This window comes from Phyllobates terribilis, unplaced genomic scaffold (genome assembly GCF_046119375.1).
Source record: "Phyllobates terribilis strain yellow unplaced genomic scaffold, ASM4611937v1 Scaffold_11__3_contigs__length_659146591, whole genome shotgun sequence".
Lineage (NCBI taxonomy): Eukaryota > Metazoa > Chordata > Amphibia > Anura > Dendrobatidae > Phyllobates > Phyllobates terribilis.
In genome coordinates, this window is record NW_027362771.1 from 588,750,726 (window position 1) to 588,767,077 (window position 16,352).

The 16,352-nt window shown below is 48.1% G+C and overlaps 1 protein-coding gene across 2 annotated transcripts in view; it reads left to right on the forward strand.

Annotated features, from left to right (window-relative positions):
* LOC141167053 (complement C3-like) overlaps positions 1 to 16,352 on the forward strand; it is a 439,340-nt gene that overhangs the window by 229,240 nt on the left and 193,748 nt on the right. For both annotated transcript variants that reach the window (XM_073654379.1, XM_073654380.1), the window contains exons 14-15: positions 14,026 to 14,187; positions 14,718 to 14,847. In XM_073654379.1, coding sequence (XP_073510480.1) covers positions 14,026 to 14,187; positions 14,718 to 14,847 — 292 coding nt within the window. The remainder of the gene's footprint in view (positions 1 to 14,025; positions 14,188 to 14,717; positions 14,848 to 16,352) is intronic.

Here is a 16,352-nt window from a genome sequence, read left to right on the forward strand (position 1 = left end):
GAAGAGCGAGGCTAAGTGCCAGAATTGGCGCATCCTATGAATGCGCCATTTCTGGGGCGGCTGACGGCTGGTGTTTCTAGCCTGGGAGGGGGCCAATATTCATGGCTCCCTTCCTGGGCTATTAATATCAGCCCCCAGCTGTCTGCCTAGCCTTTGCTAGCTATTAAATTAGGGGGGACCCCACGTCATTTTTTTGGGGGGGTCCCCCATTTTAATAGCTAGTAAAGGCTATGTATTCAGCTGGGGGCTCATATTAGTAGCCTGGGAAGCTCTGTGGGTATTACCCCCTTCCCAGGTTTCAAACATCTGCCCCAGCTGTCTGCTTAACCTCCGCTAGAGACTAAAATTAAGGGGAACCCCACGCCAATTTTTTTTAATAATAAATCCTTTATTTTAATACTAAATGACAAGTACAGTAACCAACACTATCACTGTACTTCATATATATGTGACTGACATGTTTCTATCTATCTAATCTATGTGTGAAGCTCTATTCTGTCTGTTATAAATTGTCGGGTACAGATGCTGAATTGCCAGCCGGCTTTTTTAAAGAGATGGTGCATGAAAACACTATTATTTTTTTTAATAAATCCTTTACACTAAATGACAAGTACAGTAAGCAATACTGTCACTGTACTTCATATATATGTGATTGGCATGTTTCTATCTATCTAATCTATGTGTGAAGCTCTATTCTGTCTGTTATAAATTGTCGGGTACAAATGCCGAATTGCCGGCCGGCTTTTTTAAAGAGACAGTGCATGAAAACACTATTATATTTTTTAATAAATCCTTTACACTAAATGACAAGTACAGTAAGCAACACTGTCACTGTACTTCATATATATGTGACTGACATGTTTCTATCTATCTAATCTATGTGTGAGGCTCTATTCCTTCTTGTCTAAATTGTCGGGTACCGGTGTATGCCGCTGCTGAATTGCCGGCCGGCTTTTTTAAAGAAAGCGTCTTCTGAGCAGTTTGTCAGCTTTTGGACACCTTTGAAGGTGTTTTCTATGTGTTTCTATGTGTTTTTGTTTGCCTGCCATTGGTTTTAACGGTGTTCGACGGTGTTCTAAGGTGTTCGACGAACAGTTCGACGAACAGTTCCTCGAACATCCCGGTGTTCGACGAACCGAACCGAACCCGAACACTACGGGGGTGGCTCAACACTAATACCTACCACTCTCGACGACTTAATATCTCTTGCTACCCGGATTGACATCCGGTTCCAGGAACGTGCCAAAGAGGTCACCCGTGAGAGGAGGTTTCCACGTCTAGCCTCTACCTTTCAGAAACCTGTCACTTCTCCCGCTACTCCCCAGGCGCACTCACCCGAGCCTATGCAGGTCGACCAGACCAAGATGGTCAAAACCCGTCAAGAGTTACGCCGTGCCGAGGGGAGCTTCTTCTACTGTGGCAGTAAGGAGCACCGGATCCGTTCCTGCCCGGAGAGGTCGGGAAACGCCTGTGTCTAGGATCGCTCAGAGAGGTCGTCCTAGACAAGAGTAAACCCTCTCCATCTCTGTTGCTGTCGGTCTCTATCATCTGCGGGGAGAATCATTATTTTGAACTAGCCCAACTTGACTCTGGAGCTGCCGGAAATCTCATTTCTCAGTCTCTGGTAGAGAAATACCGCATTCCCACCAAACCTCTAGCTGTACCCTTATCTGTCGCTGCCGTGGATGGGGGCCTCTTACCACATCCCATCCAACTCATCACCGAATCCATAACCCTGCAGGTGGGAATGCTGCACTCTGAGAGCATCTTCTTTCATGTTCTGCCTGGACTCTCTCACGCCCTCTTACTAGGCCTACCTTGGCTTCAGAGACATGCACCCGTGCTTGATTGGCAGACCGGAGAAGTCCTTCGCTGGGGACAGGACTGCCATAAGACTTGTTTAGTTCCCGTCCATCCTGTCCGTCCTTCTCCTACTCCAGCCAATCTACCTGGTCTTCCGGCTCCTTATTGGTCGTATGTGGACGTCTTTAATAAAAAGGAGGCAGAGACATTACCCCCTCATAGACCATACGACTGCCCAATCGACCTGATGCCCGGCGTTACTCCTCCCCGTGGGCGCATTTACCCTTTGTCCGCTGCTGAGACCCGATCCATGTCAGAATATATTGAGGAGAATCTGGCCCGGGGATTCATGCGGAAATCTACTTCCCCGGCGGGAGCAGGCTTCTTCTTCGTCAAAAAGAAGGATGGCTCACTCCATCCCTGTATAGACTATAGAGGCCTTAACCAGATCACGGTGAAGAATAAATACCCCCTTCCGCTCATTCCGGAATTATTTGACCGTCTGAGGGGGGCTAGAATCTTCACCAAGCTGGACCTCCGTGGGGCGTATAACCTGGTCCGTATCCGTCAGGGGGATGAATGGAAGACGGCATTCAACACCCGGGACGGCCACTATGAATACCTGGTAATGCCCTTCGGTCTCTGTAACGCTCCCACCGTCTTTCAAGAGTTGGTCAATGACATCTTCCGGGACCTTCTCTACTCCTGGGTAGTGGTGTACCTGGACGACATCTTGGTCTTCTCTCCGGATCTCCCCACACACCGGAGTGATGTTCATCAGGTTCTGCTCAGGCTCTGGCAGAACCACCTCTATGCTAAATATGAGAAGTGCCTCTTTGAGCAGACCTCGCTTCCGTTTTTGGGCTACATAATTTCTCAGACCGGCCTACGAATGGATCCTGAGAAACTGTCTGCCATCGAGAAGTGGCCTCGACCAGAGGGGTTGAAGGCTATTCAGCGGTTCCTGGGCTTCGCCAACTACTACCGCCTCTTCATACCGCACTTCTCTTCCCGGACTGCCCCAATCTCTGCGCTCACCCGTAAGGGCACTAATCCCAGAGAATGGCCGCCCGAAGCTGAGGAAGCCTTTCTTTCCTTAAAACAGGCTTTCTCTTCCGCCCCGGTGCTGCATCGCCCGGACGGCAACAAGCAATTCTTCCTGGAAGTTGACGCCTCCTCCTCTGGAGCCAGAGCGGTACTTACCCAAAAATCGTCTTCCGGGAGAATGGTAACTTGCGGCTTCTTCTCCAAACTCTTCTCCTCTTCCGAGCGCAACTATTCTATAGGAGACCGAGAGTTATTGGCCATTAAGCTGGCATTGGAGGAGTGGCGTTACCTGCTCGAGGGGGCTCTTCAACCGGTAATAATTGTAATGCACACGCCCGGACTGACTGGCGTGTGCATGTTTATGTAGGGATTCCACTGTGCCATGAACCGGAGAGTGCCTGGAGGGGCGTAACTAAGTATCTGCCCGATCCGACCAAGGTCGCACGACGGCATACGACGCCAGTGCACCAGGGAGGAACCGAGCAGAGGAACCAGGGTCTACTCCAGGTCAGACTCCGGACACGGCTGTTGACCCACACCGGGGAATACAGAGACAGGCAGACTAGAGCGCAGGCTGGGTAGGATCCAGTACAGACTGGGAGACAAATTCGAAACCGCAGACGCGGTGGACAGGGCCGAGCAAAGCGAAACCGCAGACGCGGTGGACAGGGCCGAGCAAAGCGAAAACCGCAGACGCGGTGGACAGAGCTGAGCAAAGCGAAAACCGCAGACGCGGCGGACAGAGCTGAGCAAAGCGAAAACCGCAAACGCGGTGGACAGAGCTGAGCAAAGCGAAAACCGCAGACGCGGCGGACAGAGCTGAGCAAAACGAAAACCGCAGACGCGGCGGACAGAGCTGAGCAAAGTGAAAACCGCAGACGCGGCGGACAGAGCTGAGCAAAGCGAAAACCGCAGACGCGGTGGACAGAGCTGAGCAAAGCGAAAACCGCAGACGCGGTGGACAGAGCTGAGCAAAACGAAAACCGCAGACGCGGTGGACAGAGCTGAGCAAAGCGAAAACCGCAGACGCGGTGGACAGAGCTGAGCAAAGCGAAAACCGCAGACGCGGTGGACAGAGCTGAGCAAAGCGAAAACCGCAGACGCGGTGGACAGAGCTGGGCAAAGCGAAAACCGCAGACGCGGTGGACAGAGCTGAGCAAAGCGAAAACCGCAGACGCGGTGGACAGAGCTGAGCAAAGCGAAAACCGCAGACGCGGTGGACAGAGCTGAGCAAAGCGAAAACCGCAGACGCGGTGGACAGAGCTGGGCAAAGCGAAAACCGCAGACGCGGTGGACAGAGCTGAGCAAAGCGAAAACCGCAGACGTGGTGGACAAGGCTCTGTTCACACAGAACAGACTAGAAGAGAAAGGCAGAACCAGATACCCACAGGGTACTTGCAGAGAAGTAGCGAGTGGACCACAAACTCACAAACGGAAGTACAGTGACAATGAGCAGGAGTTAGGTACGAGTACAGACTCTGCAGAAAAAGGAAAGGAACGGACATAGAGAAAAAACAGGTAAAAGATAGGAGAGAGTTCAGACTGGAACTGAGTGTACGGAGGAGACCGACACTGCAGCGGGATACAGGAGCGGGTCTGGGAATATGGCCCCCAGAGAGGCGGGACGAACAGGCAAGGAGCGTGTTCAGACTGGCCTGGAAATACAGCCTCCAGGAAGGCGGAACGAACAGGCAAGGAACGAGTACAGACTGCAGGTTAAGGTACACAGATAGGACACAGTACAGACATGGAAACAGATACTGCAAGACTGGTAACATAGACAGGACCTGGCATGTCAGAGACAAAAGCCAACTGACAGGGCAAGATGCTCAGGCCTCAGTTAATTGGGGCAGCTGGTTTAAATACCAGGTGATAGACAGCAATAGGCTGAGGACGCACAAGGGGTGTGCCTGCAGCAGGTACAAAAAGCAGTAAGTGATCGGGCGCCGCCCTTAAGCAGCAGACACAGAAGCAAACAGACAGCATGGAGGGAAGCCAGAGAGACACCCTGGACTGGAGATCAAGTGCGCGCTCTTGCACAGTGGGAGATGGACCACTATGCAAGGACGCCGCCAGGTATGTTACAATAATTTACACGGACCACAAGAACTTGGCTTGCCTCCAGAGTGCCCAGAGACTTAACCCTCGCCAAGCCCGGTGGTCCTTGTTTTTTGCTCGCTTTGATTTTGTTCTTCATTTTCGCCCGGCTGACAAAAACATCAAAGCTGACGCCTTGTCCCGATCCTTTCTGGTGTCTGATCTTGAGGAGGAACCTAAACACATCATCGATCCCGCCAGAGTAATGTAGGTGGCCCCTGTGAGTCTAAATCGTCTCCCTCCCGGTAAGACGTTCGTAACGGTACCTGATCGGGAGAAGATCCTACACTGGGGTCACTCGTCTAAGCTTGCTGGCCATGCCGGTCAGAAAAAGACCCTCCAGCTTATCACCCGGCACTACTGGTGGCCTACCCTGCACAAGGACGTAATAGACTTTGTTTCTGCCTGTGTGTCCTGCGCCCGCAACAAGGTTCCGAGACACCTGCCAGCCGGTCGCCTCCTTCCTCTTCCAGTAACTGCTGCCCCCTGGCAGCATATAGCTATGGACTTCATAACAGAACTCCCTGTCTCTGCCGGTTTTACGGTCATTTGGGTGGTCGCTGACCGCTTTTCCAAAATGGCTCATTTCATTCCCCTGCCAGGCCTCCCATCTGCACCCGAGCTGGCTAAAGACTTTATCCGCCACATCTTCCATCTCCATGGCCTGCCCCTCCACATCGTGTCGGATCGTGGGGTTCAGTTCACCTCACGCTTCTGGAGAGCCACATGTAAGCTGCTAGACGTCACCCTGAACTTCTCCTCCGCTTACCATCCACAGTCCAATGGTCAAGTGGAGCGGATCAATCAGATCCTGACCAGTTACCTCCGGCACTTCGTTAATGCCCACCATTCAGACTGGGTGGATCTCCTACCATGGGCCGAATTCTCTTACAATAATCACGAGAGTGAATCTTCCTCCAAATCCCCGTTTTTTGTAGTCTTCGGTCAGCATCCTCGGATCCCATTTCCCGTCTCCACCTTGGTGGACAATCCGGCTGCGGAATCTCTCGTTAACAAATTTTCCTCCATTTGGGAGAGTACCCGATCTGCAGTCCTTCAGTCGTCCGAGCGGATGAAAAAACACGCTGACAAAAAACGCCTGAATCCTCCACAATTCCGTCCTGGAGATAAAGTCTGGCTCTTGTCCAAGTATGTCCGGCTCAAGATTCCTTCCTACAAGTTAGGGCCGCGGTTCATCGGCCCACTAGAAGTTATCAAACAAATCAACCCAGTGGCCTATAAATTGAAACTCCCGGCCAACTTGCTGATCCCTAACTCCTTCCATGTATCTCTCCTCCAACCAGTGGTACTTAACTCTTTTTCCAAGTCTACAGGTACGCCTCCTGCTCCGGTTTCCGCTGAAAACAAGTTTGAGTTAGAGAACATTCTGGCCACCAAAAGGGTAAGAGGAAAAACCTTTTTTCTGGTAGATTGGAAGGGGTTTGGTCCTGAGGAGAGAACGTGGGAGCCCCGGGAGAACATCCATGCCCCTCTCATCCTTGATAAATTTCTGTCTGGCCTAAAAAAGGGGGGGCCTAAAGGGGGGGGGTACTGTAGCGTCGGCGTCCCTGCCTCCTGCTAGGCAGGGACGCTGTTCCCCTCACCTCTCCACTCCGTGCCCGGCGTCCTCCTCCCGCTCTGCTGGCAGCACGCGCTGCTTCCGGCCACTGTGCTTAGGGCGCGCGCGCGCGCTCCCCCTCTCTTAAAGGGGCCGCGCACGTCGTCCTAAGGAGTCCCCGGCCAATGGCCGGAGGACTTCACCATATATAAGGCACCTCCTCCAAAATGGAGGTGCCCGAGCAATGTTGTTGCAAAGCCTTCACTCTGCTTCAGCCCTCAGGTCCCGTTACCAGTTACCTGCCAGTCACCTGCCAGATTCCTGCCTGTTACCTGCCAGTCACCTGCCAGATTCCTGCTTGATACCTGCCTGATATCCATTTACCTGCTTGCAAGCCTGCGGTCCGACGGTCTGCCTTCCGACACCTGTCAGTCTGTCTATGGACCAGCCTGCCCGCTCACCTGGGAGCGCTCATCTGCTACCTGCCTGCTAGCCTACCTGGAGGCTCCACCGTCACTTGCCGTGACCACCTGCCTGTCCAGAGACTCTTGCCCGCTCACCTGGGAGTGCTCATCTGCTACCTGCCTGCTAGCCTACCTGGAGGCTCCGCCGTCACTTGCCGTGACCACCTGCCTGTCCAGAGACTCTTGCCTGCTCACCTGGGAGCGCTCACCTGCTACCTGTCTGCTAGCCTACCTGGAGGCTCTGCCGTCACTTGCCGTGACCACCTGCCTGTCCAGAGACTCTTGCCTGCTCACCTGGGAGCGCTCACCTGCTACCTGTCTGCTAGCCTACCTGGAGGCTCTGCTGTCTCTTGCCGTGACCACCTGCCTGTCCAAAGACTCTCGCCCGCTCACCTGGGAGCGCTCACCAGCCACCTGCCTGCTGTCCTTCTACCCAGAGACTGTCCCTGTCACTTGCCGTGAGTACCCGTCCTTCTACCCAGAGACTGTCCCTGTCACTTGCCGTGACTACCTGCCCTTCTACCCAGAGACTGTCCCTGTCACTTGCCGTGACTACCTGCCCGTCTTCCCTGGGAGCCACCTGCTTCATTACAAGGACCGCCCCCTTGTATAGTTGCTCAGAGGTTCCGCCTCCCAGACCCGTTACATAATGTAACCCAAAAAACTAAATCTCTGTACAGCGAACTCACATTTCTCTAGCTTAGCAAAAAGCGAATTGTCCATTAATAACTGTAAAACCTCACGTACGCTCCGCCAATGAGACTCCAGATCAGGCGAATAAATCAGAATTTCATGCAAATACACAACCACATTTTTGCCGATCAAAGGTCTAAGGATGTCATTAATAAGATTCTGAAAAAATGCTGGAGCATTGGTAAGACCAAAAGGCATAACCAGATTCTCAAAATGACCCACAGGAGTGTTAAAAGCAGTCTTCCATTCATCACCCTCCTTCATGCGCAACAAATTGTATGCCCCCCGGAGATCAATTTTAGAGAACCACTTGGCCCCCACTAACTGGTTAAACAAATCAGGAATCAATGGCAGTGGGTAAGGATTGCGTACAGTAATTTTATTAATCTCACGAAAGTCCAGACAAGGACGTAAACCGCCATCTTTTTTTTTTTTAAAAAAAAAACCAACAGCCACAGGAGACTTGGAAGGCCTAATGTGACCGGCGGCCAAGCTTGTCTGTATGTATTCCTCCAAAGCCTTTCTCTCAGGAATAGTAAAATTAAATAAACGACTTTTAGGAAGAGTCGCTCCAGGGACAAATTCAATGGTACAATCATAGTCTCTATGGGGAGGCAAAATTTGTGACTCCTCCTCAGAAAAAACTCTCCAAAAATCCTGAATTCCCCTTTTCCACCGCAGCAATATGCCCGTTACAACACTTGTCATAACATTTAGGGCTCCAGGACTTAATTTCATTGGTAGACCAATCAAGTACAGGATTGTGCAATTTTAACCTGGGCAACCCCAAAATTACTGGAGAAGGCAAATTATTTAATACTACCAAATCCAAATTCTCTTGATGAATACCATTAATAGTGAGGGGAAATTCACAGACCTTGTGAGTAACACTCTTCAAGGGAGAGCCATCAACAGAAACCACAGCAATAGGGGATGACAAAGGTTTAGGTTTTAATTTAAGTTTTTCCAAGAATCCCCCATCAATCACATTCAGAGTAGAACCACAATCCACAAATACCCGAAATTCAATTAATTCTTCCTGAGCAGCGGTAGTAGCAGATAGGAATACTCCCTTAGTATTTAAACAGGCTATACGTGCATGACTGACCATTTTTTTTTCTTTGTTCATACGAAACACACAGTTCTTAATGAAATGACCAGAATTTCCGCAATAGAAGCACAAACCTCCAGAAAGCCTGCGGTCTTTTTCCTGAGAGCGGGGTGCCATCGCCCCAATCTCCATCGGCTCTCCTTTGTCAGTACAGACCCTCTCAAGACTCGGAGCTGACATGGCAGAGGATTTACTCTTATTAACCCTTGCACGCAGTCTCCTGTCCACCCGTATAGCTAATTGCATTGCCTCCTGCAAGTTTCCAGGTGTGGGATAAGCAATCAGCAAATCCTTAACCCTTTCACCTAGCCCTGGAAGAAACAAACTTTTCAAAGCTGAATCGTTCCACCCCACCTGGGCAGACCACCGACGGAAGTGAGAGCAATATTTTTCCACATTACCTGATCCCTGCCTCAGATGTCTTAATTCAGACTCAGCAGATGAGACCCGATCCGGATCATCGTACAACAAACCCAAAGCAGAAAAAAAACTATCCACTGATCTATAGCACGGATCACTAGGTTGGAGAGAAAAGGCCCATCCTTGAGGATCTTTGGCAGAAGTGACATTATGAACCCTATGCGCTGTGATTCATCACCAGAGGATCTGGGTCTTAAACGAAAATACAATAAACAAGCATTTTTAAAAGAAAAAAAATCTTGTTGTTCACCAAAAAATAGATCAGGCAGACGTACCTTTGGCTCCACAAAATGTGCTCCAGAACAGCTACTCACGTGTTGTTGGAGCTCGGCCACCTCCAGAGAGAGTCCCTGCAAGCGTTGGGCCAAATCTTGAACCGAGACCATGATGGAAACTGGAGGTCTTTCCTTAGAGAAATTTATTTTTTTGGGCTGGACTTACTGTTATGATCTGCTACAAGCTCTAAGGAAAGACAGGAGACCTGTCCCTACAATAGAACTAAACTGGATCCCTACGATGTAACGGGGAACCTGATCCTGCGATCAGACCCGCTAAAGTCCTCAGCTAGTCTGTACGAAGACCTATAGATTCAAGGGAGGGATCCCTACAAGAACTAGGGACTGGGATAAAGTTGGACACCTCCTAGCAGAAATTGTAGCAGTAAAAGACAAACACACAACATAGAACATAGAGGTCAGAAGACCTAGCAAAACTAACAGAGAAAGGTAACAGAGCACCAAGCAAGCTCAAGAGTAGTAATTACAATGAAGTCCAGCAAGGCCAGGAGGGCGGAGCCGGATTAAATAGGCAAAAAAGGTCATGTGACCAGCAAACAAGAAAAAAACCAACAGGAGAGTTCTAACATGACCAACCAGTAATTTCTGTTGCCCAAAATGCGTACATAGCGAAAGTCACAGGAAAGGCAGAACATAAACTCAGCCATGTGCGCCAGAATGCCAACAGCCAAGACTTCCCTGCCCCCACCAAGAGGACAACTGTCCATGTTCTTCTCCTCATCCTCCCCCTGGTCCTCCTCCTTGTTCTCCCCCCTTCAGGCCATCAACACTGAACCGATGGAATGAATGTGGTGTGGGTAGTACGGTCTGTAGCACAGGAAACCCGCTTCTGTTCCTCCTCCTCCTCTTTATCATTCAATCTGCGTTGTGATGAGATGAGGCTGAGCTGTGTAGCATCACCCTGTATAGCTCCTTCCTTCATCCCATCGTGCTCTGCCTGCAATGCCTTCTCTTTAATTTTGAGCAGCGAGCGTTTCAGCAGGCAGAGAAGCGGGATGGTGACGCCAATTATGGTGTCATCGCCGCTCACCATTTTAGTAGAGTCCTCAAAGTTTTGGAGGATGGCACAAATGTCAAACATCCATGTCCACTCATCAGCTCTTATGTGCAGAGGCTGACCTGAATACCGACATGCGTGTTGAAGCTGGTACTCAACAACTGCCCTCTGCTGCTCACAAATCGTTCCCAACATATGCAATGTTAAGTTCTAACACGTGGTGACATCGCACACCAGTAGGTGAGCTGGAAGCTGCAAACGTAGCTGAAGCACTGTCAGGGCAGTGGAAGCTGTAGCTGATTTTCTGAAATGGGCACACAAGCAGCGTACTTTAAAAAGCAGCTCAGGCAGATCTCAGATTCAACAACTCTGCAGTTTGTTGTCTAAGCAGATATGCTTCAGCAGAGCCTGTTGCCGCTTAGCCGAGGCAGTGCTGCAGTGCATCCAGCTTGAGATTGATGTGGTAATTTCAGAGATGGAGGCTGAAGAGGAGGAGGAGGACAAGGTACAAGAGGCATAGAATGTGGGAGCAACCCTGATTGACTTAGGGCCGCAATCCTTTGGGAGGACGTGTTCTGTCCCAGGGTCAGACTGGTCCCGACTTCCACAATATTAACCCAATGTGCCGTCAGTGAAATTTACTGCCCCTGGCCACAAGCACTTGTCCACATTTCCGTGGTTAGGTGGACCTTCCCAGTGACTGAGTTGGTGAGGGCACTGGTAATATTCTGGGACATGTGCTTGTGCAAGGTGGGGACGGCACACCAGAGGAAATAGTGGCGGCTGGGGACCGAGTACTGAGGGACCGCCACTGCCATGAGGTTTCTGAAAGATTCCATCTCCATGAGCCTAAAAGGCAACATTTCTAGTACAAGCAGTTGAGAAATGTGGTAGTTTAGTATTGGGGCATGTGGGTGGGTAGCTGCGTATTTGCACTTGCTTTCCAAGGACTGGGGTAGGGACAACTGAGCGCTGTGCTGGGACATGGACGTGGATGTGGTTGCTGACGGTGATGGTTGCAAGTTGCAATGACAGGTAAAAGGTGGGAGGCATCTTCGCCTGCATCATGGGCTGAGGCATAGCATGCATGAACACAGTAGAAGAGGCAGTGGTGTCACCGACAGACACCGTTTCTGGACCCTGGCATTCGGCCCAACTAGTCGGGTGCTTTGCTGTCATGTGCCTGAGCATGCTGGTAGTGGTCAAGCTGGTAGTTTTGCTACTCCTATCGATGCTGGCATGGCACATGTTGCAAATGGCATTTTTTGGGTTATCTGGACAGTCTTTAAAAAAGAGCCAGGATTAATACTGCAGTATTTGATCATGTCTGATGATCAATTATTTTGCCTAGTGACGGTTTACAGATGCTATTGGTCAGTGAACAAGTGTGAATATATTTTGGACACACACATAGCACACTTTAAATGGAGTACACTATTTTGCATCTTGCAAAGAAAATCAGGATTAATACTGCATTACTTGATCACGTCTGATGACCAATTCTTTTGCCCAGTGACGGTATACTGATGCTATTGGTCAGTGAACAAGTGTGAATATATTTTGGACACACAAGTAACAGACTTTAAATGGAGTATAATCTTTTACAGATTGCAAAAAATCAGGATTAATACTGCAGTAATATTTGACCACTTGAGATTATGGACAAGTTTCTCTGCTTCAACAATACAGCAATGCTATTCAAATCAACCAAATCTGGCTATATGCTGTTAACAAGCAAATGGAGCAGTAAAATGGTGCATTATATTGCTTTTCACCAAAATTAGCAGGATTAAGAGTGAAAAGAATATTATTAACCCTGATATCTAGGGCTATTGATAGAAGTTCAAGCTGCAGAAAGATCATGCAATGGCCCCTATTCTGTAGTATACTAGCTCTCCATAAACTCTGCCTAACTAGTGCGATCAGCAGGATTAATGTTTTCTTCAGAATGAGTCCTTACAAGGACTGTTAGAGAAGATTCATAGTAGTGGTGTGGAATCTCTGTTTAAAATAATCGCCAATTCTCTTCCTCGCTCAGCAGCACCTCTCCCTACTCTGCCTGTTTGACCGGTAGACTGTGACGAGCATAGGGTCCCGGGTCTTATATACACCTGATGACACTGTGTGGCCAGCCAATCACTGTAATGCCACAACTAACATAGCTACTGTTAGAACCTTCCTGTTTGTTTTTTCCATCTTGTGTTTTGCGGTCACGTGACCACCTTTATATTCCAGCTCCGCCCTTTTGACTGTGATGGACTTCAGTGAGATTTAACTGTTTTGCTAGCCAGGTGCTTCGGTGCCTTTCTCTGTCAGTTCGCTTGGTTCTTCTGGGACCTCTAGTACCTTTTTGTCAGTTTATCTTTTTGCGTTCTGCAACAACCTTCTCTGTTTCGGAGGTGTCCCATTTTTGTTCCAGTCCTTAGTTCTTTTATGGAACCCTTTTTTCTATGCTATAGGTCTTCATTCAGACTAGCCGGGGATTAAGGTGGGTCTGTTCGCAAGGAACAGGCAGCCCGCTACATCGTAGGGATTCAGCTTAGTCTTACAGTAGGGATAGCTTTCCCCTTTCTTTCCTTAGTACTTGTTGAAGGTCATAACAGCTACGGCATTACAGTAACTGTCAGGCAATCCCTGCATGTTAATTGGTTGCCTAATATGTGTCAACATGCAGGGCGGGGACTTGAGCTTCCGCCACATTCAAAAATTCTCGCAGAGTAACGAGCATTTCAAGCACTGTGACTGTGTAACGAGCATCTCAAGCTTGGGTAAATAATGAATAGTGGCGAGCATGCTCGCTCATCACTAATGGTCTCCTTTGAAGTCTAGCCACAAGCTGGGTTTTAAAGATGCTCCATGATAACAGACCTTCAACAAACCCCCTGTCATCATATCAACCCATCGTTGCTGTGCAATTGAGTCACGGGGGTGCCGATGGGCACATAGAATGATTTGACCCCCATGTTGGCATGATGTTAATGCTGCTGTCAGAGTTTGACTGTGGTGTGTAACAGGATAGCAGTTACAGGCGAAGCTTCGCTCCACCAGTGGCTGGTGGTGTCAGGTCCTGACTGTGTGCCACAGCCCTTATCTCACTTCATAAGCTCACACCATACACCTGCCACTGACTTTGGCTGTACATATACTGGGACTGTCGATTTGGGGCTAAATTAGGTCCTGTTTCAGTAACCGAATATTTTTTTTTCTACTAGACCTAACTGTTGTAGTCACAGACTATAAGACAGTTAAAGATCAAGGCTTGTGTCCAACTATGAAGACAGAAGCAGTTATGGAAGATAGCTCCCCGTCTGGGGCTACGAGTGAGACTAGACTTTCCTTCAATGGTCTAATTCACTTAGCTACTCCAATAAGTAAATACCATGGCTATGAGAAATGGCTTGTTAGTTTCTCTCCTCTCCCTGAGTGCACTGTTTATTACCCGTCACCACCAGTTACTTCCTTCCTGGAATAAGGGATTCATAATTGAAAATGTACAAATATGGAGTACAATATTTTGATAATTTATTGTTTTCCTTTAGCTGGAAATAAAAGGAGAAAGGGATACAGACAATGCAATACAGAACCCCGGAGGCCGCGTAAGCCTAAAACTACAAGCAGATCATAATGCTGCTGTCGGGCTTGTAGCTGTGGACAAAGGTGTCCACGTGATCAACAACAAACTGAAGATCTCCCAGAAAAAGGTGATGATATAATCACGGAAATTTATCCAAAATCATTTCTTAAATGTACAATTTTGACTTAAAGTGTAACTGTCATTTTAACTTTTTATTTTATGAATCAATGGTACCCATGAAAATAAGAAACTTTTCAATTTATGTTACCAGAGAAATGTGCTTCCTTCTTGGCCAGAAAAGACAGATTCTTATATTACTGAGATAAGAAATGACAGCTACTACTGATAAGATTCTATGTAGGTGGGAAGCGGAGGAAGGAGGAGCCAGAGTCAGAGCTCCTCCCACTTCTACATAGAATCTTATCAGTAGCACCTGTCATCTCCTATCTCAGTAATGTAAGAATCTGTCTTCACTGAATATAAATTTTAGCCCTGAATTGAGGATTTTGAAAGTGATAGATCAGTTCTGTCGAAGAAAGAAGCAGATTGCTCAGATAAGAAATATTACATATTTTTTATTTTCACACATATTACTGATTAATGAGATAAAAATGAAAATGATGTTTACTCTTGAAAGTAATTTTTCTGTCCATTCAGATCTGGGACTCTGTGGAAGCATATGACATTGGCTGCACACCAGGGAGTGGTGCCAATGCACAAGGAGTGTTTTATGATGCTGGATTCACCCTGCACACAAGTTTCCAGATGACAAGTCCTCAGAGAACAGGTGATACCATTTTTATGGCACAAGAACTGAGTGGGAATTGGGTCATCTGGGAATGACATGACACATAGGGGCTCCTGGTTCTTTTTTGCTTGTCATGCTTTGAAGAGACTGATTCCATCACCAGATGGACCCAACTGGTACATTTAGCATTGTGACATAGATTTAATTCAAAAATGGATTTTCTAGTCTACTAAATGTTTGATCAGATAGAACCCTAGTAATTGCCAGAATGGAGACCCTAGTGTCACGGGTGTGTCAGAGGTGACAGTCAGCCTATAGTGGTTTGCAGGAGATCTCCACGTTTGGCAATGCAGACAGCTGCCTAGATAGGAGGCTGTGTTTAGGACCCCGCGACTACCTCCCTTTAGTCTGGGTGTATATATACCTGGTGTGTCTAGGTCGGCGTCACCGGCTATACTCATTTCTACTTGGAACTTGGCTGAAGCAGCATCACGTCCTCTTTGGAGTCTTGAGGCCGTGTGCCCTGTTGGAGTTTCTTCTAAAGTGAAGTTGTTATTCCCTTGTGTTGTCTTCCCCTTTTGTCTTTAGAGTGCTAGCGGAGGTTGACTAGTGCTCATCTCCTTCCACCCCCAGCTATATCCTTACACCAGGGATAGTAGGGCGAGGCACGTGATCGGCGACAGCTGCGGAGGCTGTATTGGGATGGTAGGGGAAGAAAGGGTGATGCTAGTCCAGTTTAGGAGGTCACCACTTCTCATTTCCCTAGTATCTGGGCTCCCTTTACCTTTTCCCCCTGTGTTGCTCTCACACCTGGCGTGACACCTAGTCTTGTGGTCACATTTGGAAAAATTTGATAGTATAGGCATAACAATAATCACTCCCAATTTATTCAAAGTCTAATAAACTTATGCAAATAACCAGGTCCCAGCAAACGGCCACTCCCTCAGTGAACAAGTAATAAATGTTTAGGCTGGAATACCCCTCTGCAAAAAATCCTGAAAACTATGGAGTCATAGTGTGAAAAGAACCATGTTCCTGTTGTAGTACTTACATTTTCTTATGTGGCACTTGACACCAAGGCATAGGTGCAACTTTTATCTTTGCATCCCCTTCAGCTATGCCCCAAGATATGACCAGTGCCCCAAAACCTTCCATATCACACTTAAAATCAGACTAGATATTACATGTTTTTGTTACAAATACATGTAGCCAAATAATGGCCAAGAATCATGTCCACCTCCAACTTTTGACTTTGCAAAAATAATGGCCAACAGAATCTAAAGAATTTGTTTTGCAGATCAAGAAATTGGCAACAAATTTGCTGTCAGTTTCAATACATAATATATGAGAAAATACTAGAGGAAGTTTAGTAAGTGAATCATTTCCAAAAGAGCCCCTCTTTGAGAATCTATATATCATCATGCATGAAAATGTATCATTTTTCCTTAGAGGACCACCCCACAAGAAGACCACTTTTTAATACAATTTTGTCTCAAAGAGTTTTTCTGATACTGTACCCATAATGTGGTGGTTTTAATTCTGTT